The sequence below is a fragment of the Heterocephalus glaber genome, unplaced genomic scaffold (assembly GCF_053883595.1).
Source record: "Heterocephalus glaber isolate CG9 unplaced genomic scaffold, H.glaber_assembly_v1.0 deba00001509, whole genome shotgun sequence".
NCBI lineage: Eukaryota > Metazoa > Chordata > Mammalia > Rodentia > Bathyergidae > Heterocephalus > Heterocephalus glaber.
In genome coordinates this window covers 1,531,444-1,549,239 of record NW_028258325.1, presented here as the reverse complement: position 1 = coordinate 1,549,239, position 17,796 = coordinate 1,531,444, and the positions used below count along the sequence as shown (strand labels likewise).

Below are 17,796 nucleotides of genomic sequence, written 5' to 3'. Positions count from 1 at the left end.
GGCCCTAGAGGAGTCCAGCTCCCAGTGGCCCCTGTAGTTCACTGCCTGTGCCCCCCCGCAAACGCCCGACTCACAGGTCTTGGCTTGGCCACAGTGGGGACCGGGTCGGGCACTGGAATGGTGCGGGGCCGGGGTGCAGTCAGGGTGAATTCCCGGGGCTCTGTGACCTTGGCCTTGACCTTGGTGAGAGGGGCCTGGTGGGCTGATCCTCCCTCCAGCTGGTCCAACAGGCCCTGGACTTCTGGCTGCCACCTGGGTGGTGAAGGGAGAAGCCCTGGGTGACTGCCTCTGCGGGTGGGGGGCTTGGCACTGAGAGGACCCCAGGACCTGGGTCTCCCTCAGGAAGGCTGATGATGGGACGGAGCTGAGCAGGACTTGCAGGCAGGGCCCAGCCACACTCCTTCTGCAGATGAGGAGGAGACTGAGGCCTGGGCAGTGGTGGGAGGGGACCTGGGGTGCCAGGGATCTGGGGAACACGGAGCAGAGCAGTGTGGGGACGTGGAGCTAAACTGGGCCAGAGCAGATGGCATAGATGGGGAAGTCAGGAGTGAGAGGAAGTTGGCGTGGGAAGGAGCCTTCTGGAGCTGAACTGTGGGTGACGGGCATGGTGGGAGCCTCGGGCATTGGGAGTGAGGGCTGGTCCTCGGCAAGGAGTCTGGCTGTCTCGCTCACTCGGGATGGCCTCAGGCTGGGGGCTCTGGAGCAGGGCTCGGGGACCTTGCTGGGAACAGCTACCATCACCAGTAACCTTGCAGGAGTTCTAGCCCCATGTCCAGAACCAGGGCCACTCAAGGAGGAAGCTGGGGTGAGGCCCACTCCAGGGAGCTCCCAGGAGGCCATGCCAAGCTGGCCCAGGAGCCCCAAGCAGGGAAGGGGCAGGAGGTTTGAGCAGCCTGGTGCCACTATTCCCAGGAGTTCTGTCCCACTGCCAGCAGCAGGGATGCGCTGGGACTGAGGACTGTCCCTTGGTGATGACGAAGCCTCTCCAGGGACCCCCACTGCAGAAGCCACTTGTGCCCCAACAAGGTGCCTCCCTCTCCTCTCAGAAGCTGCATCCCGGCCCCTGCAGGCTTCCCCATGGTCTGGTCTGCCCCAAGCTCCCCCCCAGGCTGGGAGGCAGAGAGGGCAGCCAGGGCAGCTTGGGGCATCCAGCCTGGCTCAGAAGAGAGCCAAAAGCTGGGCCTGAACCACCTGGAGCTGGAGCAGAGCTGCTGCCTGCCCAGCTCTCCCAGCTCCCCTCAGCCTGCACTGCTGGGATCTGCAGAGAGGCCAGGGCCAGGGCTGGGCCCCCGTCACCGGCCCCTGCACAGTGGGCAGGCCCCAGAGCAAAAGGGCCATTTCCTGTATCCCTGCTGCCCTCTGGCCACCAGGCCCACCCTCTCTCAGTCAGTCGTGGGCACCAAGGGACCCGGACTGATGGCCAGCACATGTCCTGCTCGGATGCCCTGGGCCTCTCTGAGCCTCTCGCCCCAGCACAGGGGAATGAGGGGCCCCCTGCACTGAGGTGCCTGGGGTGGGCTGTCCAGGGCCCAGGGCCCCGCGGCTGGCCCACCTCAGCAGGGGTTCGATCCAGTGCTCCTGCACGTGGGCTGCCGTGTAGATGAGGCTCCACTCGTCCTTGATCCACGAGCACAGGTTTAAAGGGTTGAAGAAGAACCTGAGGAACTGGGGGTGGGGCCGTGAGGCGCGGGGCCCAGGCTGCTACCCCCCCACCCCCAGTGTCCTTCCTGGGAATCGGGCGCCCAGCACCCAGGGTCACAACCACAGGCAGGCAGAGCTGCATCCCTGACCCTGCTCCTACTGCAGCCAGTGGGGACACAGGGGAAGCTGCCCACTGGGCCCATCGGGCTCTGGAATTCTGGGATGGAATTGTGCACTTTCCTCAATGCCGCACTCCCTCAATTTGTCACCCACCCCCTGGGACTGAGGCTGTGTCCCTGTCCCAGGCCTGGCAGTCCTGCTGTGTCTTTGCATGGCAGGGTCCCCAGAGCTGCAGCTCCCAGCTCCCAAGCCCACAGCTCTGGTTCGGGGAACCCGGGAGGGCCCTGACCAGGTGACCTGACCCGGCTGGGAGGGCGCAGCCTGGGGCCGTGCTCTGCTCTGCACAGATTCCCACTCAGGGACCGTGTGCAATTGCCCCCAAACCAGCTGCAGGGCCTCCCTGCCTGCCCCTGGCACCTTTCCCACCCCCAGGGGGCCGTGGGCCCTCACCCCCTGCCAGCCAGGCTGCTCCTGTCCCCGGCACTGCCCTAGGCTACCCTCACAGCGACTTTCCTGGACACACGCTGCTCTCCGAGGTCAGCCCTGACCCCACAGAGACAGTGCCCAGGAGAAGCTGTCTTGTGCCCGGACCACACTCCTATCTGAGCTCAGCCGGGCTCCTCCTGGAGCTCCGGGGTGGGAGAGGGACCTGATGGGTTTAGGGTAAGGGACGGAGGAGAGGCAGAGACTGCACTGGACAGCCACCATCCGTCCCTGAAGCCAGCCCGGCTGCTCCCTGGGGATTCATGTGACTGTAACCCTGGGCCAGTCTGCCTCTGTGTGGGGCACCGCCCCAGCCCTTGTGTGCTGAGCAGTCGGTACCCAAACACCTGGTGAGTCCCTGTGGGACCCAGGTGAGATAAAAGGTGAGTTCCTGATCAATAGTGGTTAAGAAAGTCAGCAGAAGCCGGGTGTGGTGATGCCCACCTGTGATCCCAGCACTCAGGAGGTTGAGGCAGGAGGATCCCTGCAGTTGGAGGCCAGCCTGGGCTACACAGTGAGTTCAAGGCCAGCCTGAACTACATAGACCCTGTCTCAACCCACCCCTCAAAGTCAAATAATAATAAAAATAATAAAAAAGCCAGGCCTAATGGCTCAGTCTGTTATCCCAGCACTTTGGAAGGCTGAGGGAGGAGGCTCACAAGTTTGAGCCTGCCCTGGGACATTTACTGCCTTAGGATCTTGAAATGAAAAATAAGAAGTGGGCTGGGGATGTAGCACATAGCAAGGACCTTGAGTTTGGTCCTTGGTGTGGTCCTGGTGATGCTGCTGCTCCAGTCCCCGCCCCACAGAGCTGGCAGCTTTACCCAATGAGTCCCCTGGGTGACAGCCAAGTGCTCCTGACCTGACTCTTCCCTGTCCCTCCTCCAGGATGTCACCCCTGGGCTGGCGACAACCTACTCTGGGGGGAGGAGGAGGAGGAGAGGAGCGAGGGGCTGGGCTGAAGATCAGGCACCGGAGCACAGCGAAGCCCGGCCTCCAATAAACCTCTTGCAGGGGCAGCGGACAGCTGAGGAGCAGCAGGCCTTGGCAGATGTGATACCTGCCTGCAGGCCGCAAGGAGCTCACTCCCCACTCACAGGAGGTGGGGGTTGACGCTGGTCCCCAAGTCACTGCCCAGCAGGACCCGGGACCCAGAACCGGAGCTCCCAGGGGCCAGAGTGCATATTCTCTGTCAAGAAGGCATCGATCCTCAGTGCAGAAGGAACTGGGAGGGCGGGAGGCTGGTGCCCCAGGCCCCTGGCTGTGGTACAGGGGGCTCACCTTGCACGTCTGGCCCGCAGGCAGGGCCTTGACAATGCTGCTGAAGAGCCGGAAGCCAAGCTCGTCTAGCTGGAACGTGGCCAGGTAGCAGAGCACTGAGGGGAGAGCAGTGTGAGCGCCCTCCACCTTTCTGGCTTGGCCTCTCCACTCCCTGCAGCCCTCATCCTCCACTCTCCCCAGGGCTGGGCAGCAAGGCCAAGGTCAAGTCTCCATTGTGGCACCAGCCCCTCTGCCCACAGTGGGGAACCTGCTCCCTGAAGGCAGACACCGGCTAGAGGGCTCTTTACCCTCCCCACCCCTCCTCTGCCCTTCTCGGTCTCTGTCTCTCTCTCTCTCTCTCTCTACTGGGGGTTAAACCCAGGGCCTTCACAACAAGCTACATCCCTGTCCCTATTTAAAAATGTGTTTCAAGACTTGCCATCCTCCGGCCTCAGCCTCCCAGAGTGCTAGAATCACAGGTGTGCACCACACACCCAGCTGGCATCTCTCATATGGTCTCAGCTGTGGCTCAGAACCTGCTCTACCCAAACTTCTTAGGGACAGGGACAGGGCTCAGGAACCCCAAGAGAGGAGGGGTGCTCGCAGCCAGCCCAGGCCTCCTGTGCCAGACCACAGGCTGTGGGGGTGGCGGGCGAGGTCTCTCGGCCGCACCTGGGGCTTCCATGAAGCTGAGGCCTCAGTTTCCTGTCTTTGAGGTGAGGGAACACGTCCACCCTGGTCAAGCCACTGGTGGGCGACCACGGGGACTTCATGAGCAAAGAGGCTGTGCAGAAACCCAGGCACTTCCTAGGTCACTCCAGGGTCTGCTCTGGAGGGCACAGTGGCTGGGCCTGGGGACACGAAGATGACACCCACCCTGAAAGAGGCTGTAGTCGGCCCATAGGCAGAGCCGGCCGTCCCGCACATAGAAGGCGTCCACCACGATGGTCAGGAGCTTCCGGTACTGCAGACAGCCAGACAGGAGCTCCGACACGAGGGCCCACTTCTGGGGGCTCAGCGCCTGGTGGGGAAACAGCTGGAGGGGTCACCAGGGTCGGGAGGAGCGGGGCCAGGTGGGGATGGCTGGGAGGGCCTGGTTCACACCGTCCCTTGAATCAGTGGGCAGGGATGGAGGGGACTAGCAGGGGCCCAGGGGCCGTCCCGGTTCCAGGCTGGCAAGGGAGGGTGCAAAGGCAAAACAAGGAGAACAAGGACAGGAAAAGCACAACCCAAAGATGGGGGTCACAAAGGTCCCCGCTTATCCACCTCTAGGGGGACGGTGGGACCAGGGGCTGGGAGGGGACAGCAGCTAGTGCTTCGTGGGGACAGAACAGCAAGTGGGGAAGACGAATTCTGGAGATGGGTGGGAGTGGCGGCTGCACAGCCAGGAGAACACGCTTAAACCACGGAACCAGGCACACAACAATGGTTAAGTGGTAAATTTTATGTCGTGTGCTTTTTACAGTAATGTAAAAAATGAGCTCATATAAAGGTTTTCAGATTAAGGAATAAAAAATTACCAAAAAGCACGAGGCACGAGCAAGGAAAACCTGGAGCTTGTTCAGTATGGAAAGCTTTCAAGAAGGGAATGGGGGGCTGGGGATTTAGCTCAGTGGTTTGGCCGCCTGCCTCGAAAGCTCAAGGTCCTGAGTTCGATTCCCGGTACCAAAAGAAAGAAAGCAAGCAGGCCATGAGGCCACTTGGCGATGCCAGCACAGCCACGCAGAGGGCAGGGGCTGCCCAGCTGGCTGGAAGCGCTGTGGAAATGCTTCCCGGACCTCAGTCGTGACTCAGAGAAGACACAGCGCAAGCGTTCAGGGCGAGGCCAGGAGCTGCCCGAAGACCGGTGTGAGGGCGCACGGGTCCCATGCGCCCCAGCCAGGACTGGCAGCACTCAGCCCCTGAGATGGCCCTGCCACGGGACAGAGGGCTAGGATGTGACCCACACATGCGCTGACTCCCGGGAAGGTTTCATTACGTATCCAAGTGTGGAGCCACAAAAAACGAAGAAATACTGTAACGCTCCTGGAAAACTCACAAGATGACAGAGAGCAGGGATCACCCAAGTGAGACCCGAGTGGGGAGAGGCCTTAGGGAGAGGCCTTGCCACTCCAGGAGCCCGCACATGCTTGCTCGGCCTCAGTGGTCATTCGGGGAAAGGCGGTCCCTCGCTGACCTCTGCTCAGGCGCTGGGGACAAACCCAGGGCTCTCGCGTGCTAGGCAAGCACTCACCATGGAGCTGCACCCCAGCTGCTGAGCTAGGAAAGAAACATCACTATCTCATTTTTATTTTAAATTTTTACTTATTTGTTTTGGTTTTTTGAGACAGAATCTCATTATGTAGTTCAGGCTGCCCTTGAACTCACAACAATCCTTCTGCCTCAGCCTCCTGAGTCCTGGGATTATAGGTATGTACCACCACACCCGCTCTCATTTTATTTTGAATTTTTAAAATTTGCAGTGAAATTTCCATCTCTTTACTGGACACTTGTACTTCTCCTGTGAATTAGTAATTTACATTCTTGCTTAACCTTTTCTTTTTCAGTACTGGGGATTAAACTCACAGAGTGCTTAGCTACAGCCCCAGTTGGGCCTCAAACTTGAGTGTGACACCCCACTCAGTTTAACTTTTAATTGATTTGTTTGTTTGTTTGTTTCTTTTTTGGCTTTTTGAGATAAGGTCTTGCTATGTAGTCTGGGCTGGCCTTGAACTCATTATGTAGCCCAGGCTGGCCTCAAACTTGCAGTGATTCTCAAGTATTGAGATAACTAACAGGAGGGAACCACCCCCCCCATTGTTAACTTCTAATTGGGATAAGTTTTTTCCCCCAGGTACCAGAGATTGAACTCAGGACCTTGTGAAGGCGAAGCAGCACCACTGAGATAAATCCCCGGCCCTCGAGTCTTTCTTAATAAGGCCTGGCCTGAGCCCAGGGCTGCAGACCCTGATGCCAGCAGCCCGGGGCAGACAGGTCCTCCACGGCCACACTGGGCTGCAGGATCCTGGAGACACAGGGCCAAGTGGGTGCCTGTGAAGGACATCTGGGGCCAGGGCCTCGCCATGGGGAAGGGTGGCACACTGATGCCAGGCCAGCAGGCCCCGAAACACCGGGCGTTCTGCCGAGTGGGGCCAGGCCTGGGGAGGGGTCGGGGTGCTGAGCTCCAGCCAGGTGTCCTGAGGCTCGGGCTGGGGTGGGTGGGCTCTGCCTCCCAGAGCAGTGTGAGGGTGTCCCCTGCTGCACTCAGGATAATTCTGGCCCAGCCTCGGACGTGGATGCTGGAGGACTCTGAGTTGGGGCTACAATCCTGGCCTTTCGTCAAGGTTGAGGCTCCTGTGTCATTGCCCAGGGAACTCACCAGCCCCTGGGAAGAGCAGCGAGGCACCAGCTTCAAGCTTGCCAGCGCCCGCTCCTGGGCACCCTCGCTCCTGGGACAGGGCAGGGAGGGGCTGGACGCCACCAGTCACAGCACACCTGTTATCCAAGGGGCCATGGACCGACAGGAAGTAGGCAAAGGAAAAGGGCTGCCGGTGCCCACGCCTTGTCCCGCTTTCCTCTCTAACAGAAAGGACCCTGACCGGTTGCAGGTGGTGACTGCCATTGTTGGCAGGGCCATGTGACAGTTTTAATCAATGAGATCTCATGACAAATTGCTACATGTGACTTCTGAGAAACTCCTTGAAAAGAAGGCAGGTTCAGCTGGCCCAGGCCTTGAGCTGTTTGCCTTTGGCCTCTCCTTGCCTGGGATGGTGGGCATGATGCTGGATAGAGCAGCCACTTTGTGTCTATGAGGAAAGGAACATGCTAAGGATGGTCTTCGGAGGGAGAGGGAGTGCATTCCTCCCAGAGCCACAGAGTGGCTGGGCCACCCTGAGCTGTCTACTGCTTCACATATGCGCAAAGAGGCCGCTCACTTATCTAGGCAGCTATTTTTCCGGATTATGATATAGCTGAACATAATTTCCTAACAGACATAGATCTAAGCAGATGGTTCAAAGAAGAGGTATATAATGCTTGGAAATTTGTGAAAATATGGAAGAGAAACGCTCCTTATAACTCTACAGCTCCCCCACCCCCATTTGGTTGGTAAAAAATAAACTGCCTGCACCCTGGGTAGGTGGGGGAGGAGGGGCCGAAGCAACACACAGCTCTCCGAGACGCCGGCTGGAGCTCTGGACATCAGGAGAGCTGGGCGTGTGGCGCACACTTGGGCTATAATCCCAGCACTCTGGGAGGCTGAGGCAGGAGGATCACAAGCTTGAGTCTCAGGTTCTTTATTTTATGACTGGTAAAAAGAGCTGGGGATGCAGCCCGGTGCAAAGCCCCTGGGTTCTCTCCCCAGAACTGGGGGAAAAAGTACTCTCACAGAAAGAATTTGTGTTTTCTGGGAGCAGATGTTGGGTGCACCTGGCCAGGTGCAGAGGGACTGGTGGGCTGGTGCGGTGAGCACGGGAAACAGGTGCCAGGCCCTGTGCAGCAGGAGCCGCACTAACACTGATGGAGAGGGCAGTGGGATGCTTGTGGCCCGTGGATGGGAGCCCGAGCCGGGAAAATCCAGGCACATCTGAGCGCTGGGCGGATGTGGAGCAGGCTCCATGCTGCCTTGTGAGGTAGGAAGGACTGTGCACGCCTGTTTCTTGGTTTGTTTTCCACTGCGGTGGCAGAATTCCAGGGTGGGTAACTGGTAAAGAAATGGATTGAGAGCCGGCGTGGGCCTGCCTGGCTTCTGAAGGCCTGGCCCGAGACACAGGGCCCCTGCTCTGCAACAATGCTGTCAGGCCCGGAACTCAAGCTCCCCTGCAGCCAATTCGCCTGCCAGCCCCATCCTTCCCGGGCACGAGTCCTGATGGGGCCCTGCCACATTCCACCAGAGCAAGCGCTGTGGGCTGGTAAGCGTCATTTTGTTTTTATTCTCATGTATAATATTTACATGATTGAAATGTATTTTTGAACCAAATGCCTTTTTTTTTTTTCATACTGGTGATCGAACTTGGGATCTTGCACTTGCGAGGCAGGCCGAGGAACCACTGAGCTAAATCCCTGCCCCCAAATGCTATATTTTAAAACCTGGCCAGGCGCTGGGGGAACACTGTCTGCTGGACTCCTGGGCCAGGCTGGAAGGGCGAGTGCCACCAAACGCTACCTTGGATGGTGTGGATGAATCAGGTGTGGGTGGATTTGTTCTGGTTTAGTTTGCTTTGTTTTCCAGTATGGGGGATTGAACCCACAGACTTTGCACAGAGCTACATCCCCAGCCCTTTTCATTCTTTTTCATCTTGAGACAGGGTGTTGCCAACTCGCTCAGTTGCCTGGACAGCTCAAACTGTCAATCTTCCTGCCTCAGCCTCCCATGGTGCTAGATGATAGGCGTGAACCACCATGTCCTACTCATGGGGTGTTTTAATAAATATTCAAATAGAAGATATTTTCTGTGCTCAGGTTTTTCCTGAGACAACTGACAGGGAGAGCAAGCATAGGCATCCTGAGATGGCCAGCCCTGCCCTCGAGGCCTCGACGGTCCCCCTTCCCCAGCCCACCCCAACCTCGCCCTGTCCCTGTCCCCTCAGGCTGGGCTGCCCCCCACCTGGCTCTTCCACCCTGATCCATCCCTTTCCTCCCCAAACCGCCTGCCACCTGCTGGCTGGCCCCTGTCTGCTGGGAGGTCCAGACCTGAGGCACAGCCCTGTGGGTCCTCCCTGGCCACCACGACTCTGGCCAGGCTCAGGGGCTTCCAGAGCGTGGGAGTGCCTAGGGACAAGGCCACCCCTGCCACCCCTCACAGGACATGCAGGGCCCGGAGGGGTGCCTGCAGGGGACCTGGAGAAGGGTGCGTTCGTGCGTCCTTCTGTTCCGTCCTTCCCTGAGGCCCAGCGGAGGCCGCCCAGGCTTGATGGTACCAGCTCTCCAGATCCTGGTCACCCTGCGGCCACTGCCCCTCCATGTGACTCAGGCCCAGGGCCCTCGGCCTCTTTCAGCTCCGGACTGCCCCACCGGCCGGTCCCTTCGCTCCTGGGTGCCACTCTTTCCATCAGGCCAAATCCACCCCTTGCCCACACTGATGATGGAGCAGCCCTCAGTGCCAGCGATCTTTCCTGAGCTGCAGTGCCTCAGTCCCTTGAGATGTGTCACCGCGACCGTGCCTCTGCGGAGGGCCCGCTTGTGTGTGCTCAGGCTGGGGCTGGGTTTCAGTGTGGGGCAGAGAAAACTACCACAGATCCATAGGCTCTGCTGCCGCCGGCTTCTGTGTTGTGGCATTTTCTGGCAGCTGACAGCCTCAAACTGTGAGCAAAGGGGGCAGATGCCAGCCATCTTCCGACAAGCAGAGAAGCGAGTCGCCCACCTGGGTCAGAACCCAGTGCCCCACTCACCACGACTTCAGAGGGCTTTGAAAGGACTGAAAAGGCCCTGTGCCTCTGATGTAGGCAGAGTGGGTGGCAGTGGGTGGCTGCCCCTGGGTGGCAGCCCTGCCCAACTGCTGCCAGGCCGAAACGTGGTGCTGAGCTGCCCTGCTGTTCTTGGAAAGGCAAGGAATGGTCACCGTGTCGTGACTTCCACTCATAATCTGCTGGGTGTGGTGATAGTTGCTTGTCAACTTGACTGGCTCCAGAGACTCCAGAGAGGTAAGTGGACCAGGAGTGTCGTGCTGCTCAGTGGATTCACCCTGCGTCCACAGCTGAGTGCATGGGGAGGAGGTGGGTCTGGTTGGAGGTGGCCACTGGTCATGCCTGTGGAGGGTGTATCTGTCCACCAGGACACCGTCCCCGCAATATGTTTCCTGTCTGCCATGGGCTGAGCAGATCTGCTCCGCCAAGTGCTTCTTCCATGACGTTCTTGCCTTGGAATCAGCTGTCCATGGACTGAAACTTCTGAAACCAGGAGCCCAATGAACCTCTCTCCTTAAGTTTCAGGTGTTGGGTGTTTTGTCCAGCAACAGGAAAACTGACGAATTCGGTTGTTAAAAAAACAAAAACTCCAAACACTGCAGCCATCTCATTTTTCTATAAGGGCTCTCATCACGAAACAGGCCAGGATTTAGCTCAGTGCTTCTGCCGGCTGCCTCGAAAGCCCAAGGACCCGAGTTCGATCCCCAGCACCAAAAAAAAATAAAAAGAAATAAAGACGGCAACTTCACCGGTGGGAGGGGAGGGCCCTCTTCCTCCCCAAAGGCTGAGCCGTCCAGGGCAGTGTGCGCGCGCGTGGGGGATGCAGAGTGCAGTGTGCGGAGGCTGGGGGAGAGCGCCACATGGGATGTTCCAGAAGTACCAGGAGGCCAGGGTGACAGCAGAGTGGCTGAGGGGGTTGGGTGGGGCACTGTAAAGATGCAGTAGTGGGAGCCAGAAGGTCCTGAGAAGCCAAGGACACCTCTGCATCACCTTCTAGCACATTCTCTCTGGTACCTGGGGCTGGGGGAGACCAGTGAGGTGGGCAGTGTGGCAGAGCTGAGGGGACAGACAGGTGCCAGGCCCACCTGAGCAGGGAAAGATGGAACCGCTGATGGTAAGCTGGGGTCATGGGATGAGCAGCATGCGGGAGCTTGGGGCCAGGTGGATTTATTTGCCCCTGGACAGGTCCCATGGGAGGTGCCCATGGACACGGGGTGACATGATGCTTTTCAGTCCGGGGCTCAGGAGACAGGATAGAGCCGAGGGCGGGGTTGGGAGCTGCAGCTGGTAAGGTGTCCTAGGGTCCTCTGAGTACCACTGACAAGAGGGCGGAGCTCCAGCTGGAAAGTGCCAGGGCTGGGGCAGGCTCCAGAGGTGCCAAGACTGGACCCACAGATATTGCGACAAGGTGGCAGGACCGGCCTGGCACCTCTGTGGAGCTTCGAAGGTCCGCCAGGGCTGCTGTGGTTTGACCCTCATGACCCACGTGGAGGTGAGGCTGTGCAGCCAGGACCTTCCAGAGCCAGTGTGCTGTGTCTCTCCCTCTGTGTGGGACACACGCCATGACAGCCCTCATCGGGTGCTGGTGCCTGGCTCTCTGATGCCTGGCTCTCTGATGCCCAGCTCTGGTGAGAGACGTCCTGTAAACCACCCAGCCCTGGGAGTTTTGGGGAACGGGGAGGAGCTGCTGGGGCAGTCGGTGGGGAGTCTCACTGGATCCAGACAGCACCATGAGGGGCGTGGGGACTTGGGGTCCCAAGCCCTTTGGGGCTGACCCAAAGCAGAGAGGCAGAAGGGGCTGCAGAAGCCCCAGCCTGAGGAGCAGGCCCTCGGGGCTGGGATTCGGGCCATAGGAACAAGGGCTGGGCCTGGGGTTCTGGCAGTACCCCCTGCACCTCCATGTCCTCCTGCAGGGCTGCGCGAGGTACAGGGCCTTTTCCCTGGCCTGGCCCTCAGCTGTTTTCATCATTTCCCCCACATGTTTAGGGCCTCAGGGAAAGAGCTGGGGGACAAAGGGGCACTGAAGTGGGGGCACCATCACTGGAGGGCCCTCAACTCGACAGACAGCCCTGTACTCAGGGCTGAGTGAAACAAGACTGCCCACAGCCCACAGTTACAGATAAGTGTCCCCCAGCGAATGCATCTGTGATGACAGCAACCTGGGGGGGAAGGGGGAGTGCCCATGTGACAGTCCCCCAGCATTTCCCCCAGAGGACCCGCCTCCCCATCCAAAGCGCTGGGCTCTTCCCTGTGTGTATATTAAACAGGCCTGGGCCAGGGATTTAGCTCAGTGGTTCCGACGCCTGCCTCGAAAGCCAAGGACCTGAATTCGATCCCAGTACCAAACAAAAACAAAAACAAAAAACAAACAAACAAATAAACAGGCCTGGCCAACATTGGTAATGTTAATTACAGCAGTCTTTTAGCTTATCTTTTTTTTTTTTTTTTGGTACCGGGGATCGAACTCGGGTCCTTGCGCTTGCGCAGCAGGCGGCGAAACCACAGAGCTAAATCCCCGGCCCTTTTAGCTTATCTTTTAAAGCTATTGGATATTATGGGTCTCTCTAGGTTTTTATATAATAGTGAGGTTTTGAAATACTGCAAAACCATGTTAATTTTTAGAATTCATTTTCTTTCATAGAGACAAGTGATGTGTTAGTCCCTGGGAACAAACTTATATAGATTCTGAATTGAATTATTCAAAATGGAAGCATTTAAACCTTTTGGATTTACAGCAATCTTTTGTGTTTGCTTTTTAAAATAAAGTGCTTATATTTGTATTCTTCATGTCTTGGAGAAATTATCTACATGATGTTTATAGGTCTGTGCTTTCCTGTCTAAGAAGCAGAATCTCATTCAGCACATTTAGTTTTATCAGTCGTGAAGCCTGATCTCTGAAGGGCTATAGCAGAGGCACAAAACCTAGAATGCATGTATTCACTTTGGGGTGTGCATTTCATGCCTTGAATCACTTTGGAAAGTGTCCCAGAAAAACTAGACAGTCCTCTTTATCTTCACAAGAATTTTATATATATTTATGGAGATGATTCTGTATTCTAGTACATCTTTTTGGCCATGGACTGATTTGTATCTCTTCATACTCATTCGGCACAATCTGTGTATAATATATCAAATTTAAGAGAGGTATGACCTTGAATTTAACTTTTTTAAAAACTGGGAGGTCAATAAAACTTAAATTGTATACAAATGCTCAAAAAACAAAACAAAACAAAACAAAAGCGCTGGGCCCCAAAGTCCTGATGGCTGAGGTGCAGGAATCCCAGCACCTGCTCCCTGGGCACCTGCTCCCATGGACAGTGGGTGTGGGGTTGGAACGGCTGTGGCCAGTGATCAGGTGACAGGGAGGGCCATGGGCAGCGGGCAATGCTGCAGCAAATATCACTGCTCCCCTCCCAGGCTCCATACCCCATCCCAGTGGCCCAGGCTCTGAACTTGCAATGGGAGAGAAGGATGGGACCCTCAGGGACAGGGCAGGAGTGGAGGAGTTAGGTGGCCAGCCCCAAGAGGCAGTCTGTCATGGCTCCGAGGTGTAGGCAGGCAGACAAACGAGGTGGGAGGTGTCAGTAACTCCCCACTCCCCAGGGCTTTGATGCCGGGAACCCCCTGCCTCTGCTGGAGGCACAGTCAGCTAAACATGGCCCAGCAGAAGCTGTGCTGTGGCCACCCTGGGCACCACTGTGCACACAGCTGTGGCCCCTCTGGAGAGGGAGCTGGGGGAGAGGAGCACAGGGCTGCCTCTTTTGACCTGGGCTAGGGACGTGGTGTCCCCTGACTTACAGCCACTGTCTTCTTACTGGAGCCCCATGACAAAATGCCTCCCACGACAAAGCAGGGTCTCTGCTGTGTGTTGGGGGACTCACCTGGGCCTCTCCCCTAGGAAGGCAGGCCCGGGATAGGAGTGAATGGGATACTGTGTCGTGGAAGTGAGATGCCATGTGGGGTGTGTCATCAACGCACTGCCCTGAGCCTACCTGCAGGGACGTGGACACGGACTCCAAGAACAGCTCAGGACTGTCTTTCTCAGGCTTAAATTTGTCCAGTTGCTCTATCACAGTCTCAAGGCATTTTCCGTAGTAGCCCATCTTACTGGGCAGGACCCTGAAACAAACCAGCGAAGGTCACGTTCTCCACAGCCTCTGGGTGCCGGCTTGGCTGGTGGCAGAAGTGGCCTCAGGACCCTTCCCAGCACTGACAGGAAGCCCACTGGGGTGCCAAGGACCTTGAGTGGTAAGGAGCATTGGTATAAGCAGGGGCCCTGGCTCAGATAAACTGAGCCCCATTTCCGGGACCAGTCTTCCTCTGACCTCTGTTGCTTCAGTGGCCTGGGACAGCCTTGCTGAGCTCACCCGCACCCCAGTCTCCCATTCCCACCCAGCCCCAGCCCAGTCCCTGAGGCACCCAGGCTGCTCCACGAACCTCCAGAGCCATACTGCAGGTGGAGTGAGCCCTGGGAGGGGGCCGTGAGCTCAGCCCAGGGGGTGGGGTGGGGAAGGATGGTGGCCCTACTGATGTTCACAGCAGAATTCACTGGGTGGAGGTGAGGTCTGGTTGGAGGTGGCCCGTGGGGGCTGCCTTTGGAAGGCGCTTTGCTGGCCTCTTCTTTGTGCTCTGCTTCCCAGCCACCACGAAGTAAGTAGCCTTGTTCTGCCATATCCTTCCACCATGATGTTTCTGCCTTGGAGCAGCTGACTATGGACTGAACCTTCTGAAACCCTGGGTCAAATAAACCTCTCCTCCTTGAAGTTATGGGCACTGGGTATTGTGTGCCAGCAATGAGAAAGCTGACCAACATGGCTGTTTACTCAGTAGGCTCTGTGCACAGTGGGGGACCAAATCACAAAAGGTTGAGATCCCCAGGTCCAGCACCTCCCTTTTATTTATTTATTTATTTATTTATTTTATTTTATTTTATTTTTTTCTGGTACTGGGACATGAACTCAGGACCTTGTGCTTGCCAGGCAGGCACAGAACTGCTGAGCTAAATCCCCACCCAGCACCTCCATTTTAAAGACAAGGTAACTGAGCTCCTTTGAATAAGTGTCCAGTCCTTACAGGGCACCCAACATCCTGGAAACATGGCAGCTGGGGGACGCAGGCTTGCCAGGCCCCTCCTGGGGTCGGCCTGGGAGGAGACACTTGAGATGAGGCCGAGGTCCCGAGCACTGTCCCTCCTGACCACAGGTGGCCCCAAACCACCCAAGAGGAGGCGGACCTCATGGGCAAAGGCTCCTGCAAGTTTGGGTTCTGGCTGGACTGCTCAGGACAGCCACAGCAGCCAAGGCCACCTCCACTTGGGGGCCCCCTCCCATCTCATGTCCATCACTCTGGGCCAGGTGGAGTGTACAGGGCCACCACTCACTGCCCTCTGGGGCACTAGCACCTGGCAAGGCTGGGCTGTTGCCCATCGGCCAGTCATCAGGGAGCAGCTCCAGACCTAGGCCATCCAAGCCAGAGAAGACTGGAAAAGCAGCGTGGGTAGGGCCCCAGCAGTCAACTGATCCTGGCCAATCCCAGCCAATTCCACCCAATCCCAGCCCATCCTGCCAGGTCCATGGTTGGTCTTCCCCTCCCTGTCCCCATGAAGCTATGGGAAGCAGGAGAAAAGCACGTTGAGCATTAGGGAATTATTCCAAAAGATCCAAATGCACAGGAGTTCCAGAAACAAGAGAGAAATGAAACAAGACAGTGCCCAGAAGGAATTATGAAATTTCAAGCGGGAGATTCCCAGAATGCTTTCAGTGTAGGTAAGGGCTTCAGAGCAAGCTCGGCTTCTAGTGAGGACCCAGGGGAGAGCCTGCCAGCCCTGAGGCCCTGCCCATCCTCAGGTGCAAGCCCAGGGGGAGACACATTATGGGAAGGAGATGCAGGCGACCCTGGGTGCTGTGGGTGAGTGGCAGGACAAGGACATAGCAGCTGGCCTGCATGCCCCGAGTGGGCTTCTCTGAGCAGGGAGGGAGAGAGGCTGGGACATCTGTGTCCACACTGCCCCTGGCTGCACCCTGGGCCCTGCACAGCTGGTGACTGAGGCCAGACTAGGGGCTGTCCCCATAGGGCTGCTCCAGGCCCAGCCCTGGCTTTGCATGACACAGAGCCAGCAGCAGTCCCTCTGAATGAGGCCAGAGGAACGGCCTCTTGAAAATGGGCTTGAAGCCCCGGTGCCACAAACAGGCCCTGGAAACCTGGTCCCTGAGGACCAAGTGAGTAAGTGCGCACCTGGCACGACCAGGATGCCATCCCTGCCCCAGCTCGCCAGGCACTGGGTCCCCTTGCCCCATGGCTGAGACCATGCAGCAGCCTAGCTGTGGATTCCTCCCAGGCCAGTGTGGTTGGGGTGACAGGGCAGGGGACAGATGGGGGCTCTCCAGATTGGATGACACCAGACTAAATCCATTACAGACATATCCACGGATGCTGAGCTGTGGACTCCTCTGCCTGGTGTAGCCCTGGGCAAGACAAGGGTTGTTCAAGGCCACCCAGCCCCTCACCCTGCTGGTCTGCCTCCCGGCACCTCCCACCAGAGCTGCCCCCACCCACGTCCCACAGAACACTCATCAGGCTGAAGGCTAGATGGTGGGACAGAGACCACCCCACTTAACCCTGAGGGTCCTCTCCCCACCTCTGGTCCCTCAGACCACCTCCAGAGAATCTGGGGGGCCGCGAGCAAGGACCCCTGGCAGGGACAACTGCCTGTCCTTTCTCCTCAGCCTATGACACACTCAGAGCAGGGTTGCATCGTGTGATGGGTGTTGCACCCTGTGGCAGGTGTGTGTGGCCTTTGTGTGGCGTCCTCTCCCTGGGAGGGGGTGAGTGGACCAGGCATCTGTGACACAGCCAGATCGCAGCAGCTGTCACTGGGCCCTGGGGACCAGGGATGGGTGGCTGGGGAAAAAGCATTTTCACCTGGTGGGGTGGGACCATGCCCCACTGTGCAGGTGTGACTGGGAGCTTGGGGACAGGGTGAACAGGGCGACTCAGCAATCCTGGTCCCACTGTCACAAGGGCCATGCACATCTAGGTGCTTTAAAAACTCTACAGTGAGCCAAGTGTGGTGGCACACAGCCCCTCCAGGGATCTGGGAGGCTGAGGAAGGAGGATCATGAGTTCAAGCCCAGCCTGGGCAACTTAGCAAAACCCTGTCTCAAAATATAAATAAATAAATAAATAAATAAATATTAAAAAAAAAAAAAAAGAGCTGGGGATGTAGCTCAGTGATAGAGCATCGCCGGCTTCAATCCCCAGTACCGAAAATCCAGAACTAACACTAACCAATCAATCAAAAAAGCTTCCACAAAGGGCCGGGGATTTAGCTCAGTGGTTTTGCCGTCTGCTGCGCAAGTGCAAGGACCCAAGTTTGATCCCTGGTACCAAAAAACAAAAACAAAAATGAAAACACCTCCACGGGGTAGCTGGGACCTCTGGGGTGCAGTGGGGTGGGCCCACCATCCGCTGAGCCAGGCAGAGCAGAGACGGGATGGGCACTGTTGGCATCGAAGAATTCTGGCCTCTGACCCTTAGGCAGCTTCATGTCACTATAAGTGGGGAGTGGAGAGGGCAGGACCCCTGGGGTCTGTGAAGCCTCCCAGCTGGCTGGCCAGTCGGTGGGCAGTGCTTGGCCTCTCTATGCCCAGGCTCCAGGCTGGGGAGGGAATGAGGGTGGCCGGTGCTGAGTGATGGGGGGGGGGGACAGGGCAGCAGCCCTGGTGCTGTCTGCAGGGTGGGGGGTGACCCTCTGCAGCACCCCAAAGGTGAGTTTCGGCCCCAGCCCCACCCCTTGTCCTGGGGGTGTCACCCGCCATGCAGCACCTGGTCCTCAGAGTAGGCTTGGCTGTGGGGCCCTTTGTCCCACTCCAGTTCAGTCTGCAGTAGAGCAATCCAGGTGCTCCAGGAC

General features: G+C 57.6%; 1 protein-coding gene across 8 annotated transcripts in view; it reads right to left on the bottom strand.

The window, feature by feature from the left end:
- Cfap99 (cilia and flagella associated protein 99) overlaps positions 1-17,796 on the bottom strand; it is a 41,595-nt gene that overhangs the window by 19,199 nt on the left and 4,600 nt on the right. For 5 of the 8 annotated variants that reach the window (XM_087187226.1, XM_087187228.1, XM_087187227.1 and 2 more), the window contains 5 exons: positions 13,880-14,006; positions 4,381-4,525; positions 3,526-3,620; positions 1,553-1,665; positions 75-252 (listed from right to left, as the gene is read on the bottom strand). In XM_087187226.1, the coding sequence (XP_087043352.1) occupies positions 75-252; positions 1,553-1,665; positions 3,526-3,620; positions 4,381-4,525; positions 13,880-13,990 (642 nt within the window). In that variant the 5' untranslated portion in view covers positions 13,991-14,006. Of the gene's footprint in view, positions 1-74; positions 253-1,552; positions 1,666-3,525; positions 3,621-4,380; positions 4,526-13,879; positions 17,789-17,796 lie in introns of those variants that run through there. The other 3 variants (XM_087187231.1, XM_087187230.1, XM_087187233.1) reach the window with 3 other exon arrangements.